Raw genomic sequence first — 4,359 nt, 5'->3', positions numbered from 1 at the left:
CATCCAACCGAGGTTTTCCCAGAGATAACCGAGGTGGTGCGAGGGGCACTTACCCTAGACGCAGGTGACCGGGTCTCCCTCACCACGTTCAAAGGGGGACGCCTCCAGCATTTCCAGGAAATCTGGCAGGCCAAGCGTGCACCACCACCATTATTAAAAATAATAACGGAAATCCATATTCCGTTTATAAAGAAACCCCCTCTAACAATGCCTTCCGTACAATTCCAGAAGGATTTCCAAACGCGACAATCGCCGGAGATCACTTCACAAATCACGGAACTGAATAAATCGGGAGTATTGGAATTGGCAGAGCCATCTCCGAGCTTCCTCTCAACCCTGTTCCTAGTAAGGAAGCAAGACAGCAGTCAACGACACGTCTTCAACCTAAAACGCCTAAACGGTTTCCTACAACCAAGGCCGTTCAAACTGTTCCACCATTTCAAGGTCCCAACATTCCTGCAAAGGGAAGACTGGTTAGTAAAAATAGACCTAAGCCAAGCGTACCCACATGTACCTATAGCTATACAACATCGCCGATTTCTTCGGCTAGTTTACCAAGGAGAACTCCTTCAATTCACGTGCTTTCCGTTCGGACTGTCGGCCGCACCAAGACTGTTTGCCTCATTAACAAACTGGATGGCCGAACACCTCCGGGGAAATGGTATGAGAATCGTCACTTACTTAGACGACTTTCTGATGGCAAATCAGTCCAGAGAGATTCTTCTGTCGTAACTGACTTATATGATAGATTTCATGTAGGCACTAGGCTGGATAATCAACAAGAAAAAATCTTGTCTGAATCCAAGCCAACAGCGGGAGTTCTTGGGTATCACGTGGGATACTCACAACAATCGGAAATATCTATCAACAGAGAAGTGCACATCACTTCGACACCACCTGCAATTGCAGATCCAAAAAGGCAGTTGGTCGCTCAGGCAGGCCCAACGTCTCCTAGGGCGACTCAACTTTGCAACCTTCGTCACTCCACATGGGAGGTTGCATTGCCGACGTCTACAACGTACGAGCGGTCAATTATCAAGGAGCCACCCTCACAAATCAACATCGATTCCACCACAAGCTCGAGAGGACATCATGTGGTGGATTCGAGCGGTGGGCTCCTCAGGAAAGATTCACAGGGCAACCTACAGTCATTTCATCACCAAAGACGCAGCCGATTCAGGCTGGGGAGCGCAGTTAGACGAGTGCCACCTATCAGGTACATGGACAAAACGCCAATCCACGTGGCACTCCAACCGAAAAGAGCTGTATGCAGTACTCTCAGCCATACAACTCCGGGAGCAAACGCTCAGGGGATCAGAATTACTCCTACAAACCGACAACAAAACAGTGGTGGCCTACATCAACAACGAAGGGGACACAAAGTCTGCAACCCTACTAAGTCTTTGCCGACAGATCCTAGAAATCGCCAACCAGGCCAGTATATCATTGACTGCACAATACCTTCCAGGAAAATACAACTGCGTTGCAGACCATCTCTCACGCAGCAAAATTATCCAAGAATGGCACCTAGTTATGGCGGCTACAGCTCCCCTATTTCAAAGATGGGGACTCCCAGACGTAGACCTGTTCGCGTCGAACACGGCCCATGTTGTCGCAACGTATGTCTCACGAAATCCGAACGATGCCCTTGCACTGTTCCACGATGCCTTCAGTTGACAGTGGGACTTCAAACTAGCCTGGGTATTCCCGCCACCGAATCTAATTCCACAAGTATTGGCACACCTGAACATGGCAAGGGGAAAATATTTACTAGTGGCTCCATGGTGGAAGAAGTGTTTTTGGAGCGCAGACCTACAGCAGAGATCATTGGAACCCCCTACCCGATCCCGCACTTGGAGTCATTTCTAGTGGATACGGTGACAAACCATCCACCTCCACAAGTCCGAGACCTATCACTCCAGTTATGGATAATTTTGGGTGGGCAGAGTTAGTTTCTAGCTGGTCGGTAGAGGACAAATCACTTCTCACTTCCGGCTGGCGACCATCCACTTTGAAGACTTATAGACCTGCATGGGATAGGTGGAAGACATGGTGCATGGACAATACGATAAGCTATAATACTCCCGAGCCGATTGAAGTGGCTAGATACCTGGGTCACGTATACAATTAGGAAGGTCTTTCATATAACACTATTCTTGTACATAAGTCAGCCATAGCTACTTTTTGCAAACCTATGATCAGTAAAGACATCAGCAGTAACATAGTAGTGCGTCATATGTTAAAAGCCATATCCATCCGCAAGACTAGACCTACAAAACCACCGATTTGGGATCCAAGAATAATCGTGGACTACCTCAAGAAAACAACACCACTAGTATTCTGTATGAAGTTTCACGCAGAACAGCTATACTATTATTACTCGCATCGGGACGACGGGTTCATTACCTTACCCTACTCAGCGTAGCGGATAATGGCCTAGTTAATAATGGCGACCATATAATTCTATGGCCAGTGTTTGGTTCCAAGACGGACACACCAAGGCACCGCCAATCTGGATGGAAATTAAGCGCTTCCAGTTGCTAAAACATCGATCCAGTATTTTGGCTACGAAAACTTATCTGCGTTTCCAATGAGACAAGAGAAGAGGGTGGTAATATTCCGGCATTATTTATCTCGTCACGAGGCCCCCCAAAACCGGCGACTCGAGCAGTCATTGTAAATTGGGTGAAGTCAGTACTCAGTAGAAGCAGGGGTACAGGAATCACCAGGCAGTACTCGATCAGCAGTCGCCTCTCTAAATTGGTTAGAGAACTACCCCATAGATGACATCCTGCAGAGAGGTAATTGGCGCCAAGAAGCTACTTTTAAAACCGTCGTGACCCCGAACTTCGCCTAGTTTTAGTGTGATTTTGCGTAATATCATAAAAATTAAAATGTTTTCGTAACTAGTAATTATATCCAATGAAGTATTGCGTTGTCAATTTTGTACAAGTGACATGAAATTTCACACTTTGTAGGAAAACATTAATTTTTGATCATTGAAAGACACCAGGCGAAGCATGGTGTACTTACCCGAACTTCGCCCATCGTTGTATTTTTCAAATGTAGCCATATATATAAATAAAGGAAAAGATTTAATAGTAAATCGATGTGTTCAAAACAATATGAACCATAGTGATGGGTGTATAAGGTTCAATTTAGCAAGATATTGGTAGTAGGCAAAGTACCGAACCTGTTCTGGCGTGTTTTCATACATTAGATAAACTTCTGTCAGGGTTGTCAATAAAACTAATGTGGAATAATTTTAATAGTTATTTATGATTTTTTTTGAACATAGTAGTAAGTATAAAAAAGTAACATTTGTTTACAACTGCAATAAACTAAATTAACTACACATTTGCCTATAACTATTTTAAAATATGTTATAATCATTAGAATACAACTTATTAACATATTGAAAAATCGCTTAAAACTACTGAATCAAAATCAAAATTTCTCTGCGATAATATGGGTTCAGTTCGTGTAGAACCAAAACAATATCGGTTTTAATGATTTGAGAAATATAACCAATGCAGGGCTCGAAATGGAACGGAACGCACCGGAGCGCCGTTCCGGCTCGTGAAATTTATAAAATTATCGCTCCGTCTCGTGGAAAAAATATGTTGACCGTCTTAGCTAGATAGGCCATAGAATAGGAAATCTGACACACTTATTTTTATAAAATACACATGCGATTTTATGACTATGTAAATAATTTGTCGAGCGCTCCGGTTCGTAAATTTTTCCATTTCGAGCGCTGAACCAATGAAAATATAAAAAGGAACATTTGTTTACAACTACAATTAATTAATTTAAATCAACTATACATGTAAGTATACCAATAACGAAAAAAATACAAATCAATCGCATTCGATTAGAATGCCATAGATAAAAAATGATAGGTAATAAAAAAATCTTATGATACAATTATTCAGCAAACTTTTATGCACATAACACAATATTTATTCACTCATAATGTCGTATACACCATACACATTAGAATACAGCTTATTAATATACTGAAAAATTGTTTAAAACTTCTGAATCAAAAATCAAAATTCCTCTGCGATGTGATTTCGGTTCGCTTAGAACCAAAACAATATCGGTTTTATTAATTTGACAAATATCATCTACCACCGGCCAGCCATATCTGTTTCTTCCAAGTTTCTTCCTTTATTTCTCAAAAATTTTATCGTATAAGTTTCATTTATTTTTTTAATCACTTGTCCAATATAAAAGCGATCCGATTTCTGGACAGGAAATTTGACTAAAACAAAACAATTAACTGCCAGATTGTCATACTGTTCAGGTGTTTCGCTCGTTATATTGAAATCAATATCAGTTTTTATGTTTCTACTC

The 4,359-nt window shown here is 41.7% G+C and overlaps 1 protein-coding gene across 1 annotated transcript; it reads left to right on the top strand.

Annotated features, from left to right (window-relative positions):
* The first annotated feature begins 207 nt into the window (after window positions 1–207).
* On the top strand, window positions 208–1,677 carry LOC147071269 (uncharacterized). Its single transcript, XM_085948560.1, has 2 exons — window positions 208–345; window positions 760–1,677. Exons 1-2 carry the CDS (start codon window positions 208–210, stop codon window positions 1,675–1,677), a joined length of 1,056 nt encoding a protein of 351 aa, XP_085804686.1.
* Window positions 1,678–4,359: the final 2,682 nt, after the last annotated feature.

Source organism: Rhyacophila brunnea, unplaced genomic scaffold, assembly GCF_057557595.1.
Source record: "Rhyacophila brunnea isolate RB1 unplaced genomic scaffold, BYU_Rbru_1.0 scaffold_20, whole genome shotgun sequence".
NCBI classification, from domain to species: domain Eukaryota; kingdom Metazoa; phylum Arthropoda; class Insecta; order Trichoptera; family Rhyacophilidae; genus Rhyacophila; species Rhyacophila brunnea.
This window is presented reverse-complemented; position numbering and strand designations above follow the sequence as displayed.

Coding starts and splice junctions, on each gene's coding strand:
- LOC147071269 (XM_085948560.1), top strand. CDS start 208: ATGCCTTCCGTACAATTCCAGAAGGATTTCCAAACGCGACAATCGCCG. Junction 346..759: donor TCCTCTCAACCCTGTTCCTA/GTAAGGAAGCAA, acceptor GATTTCATGTAG/GCACTAGGCTGGATAATCAA.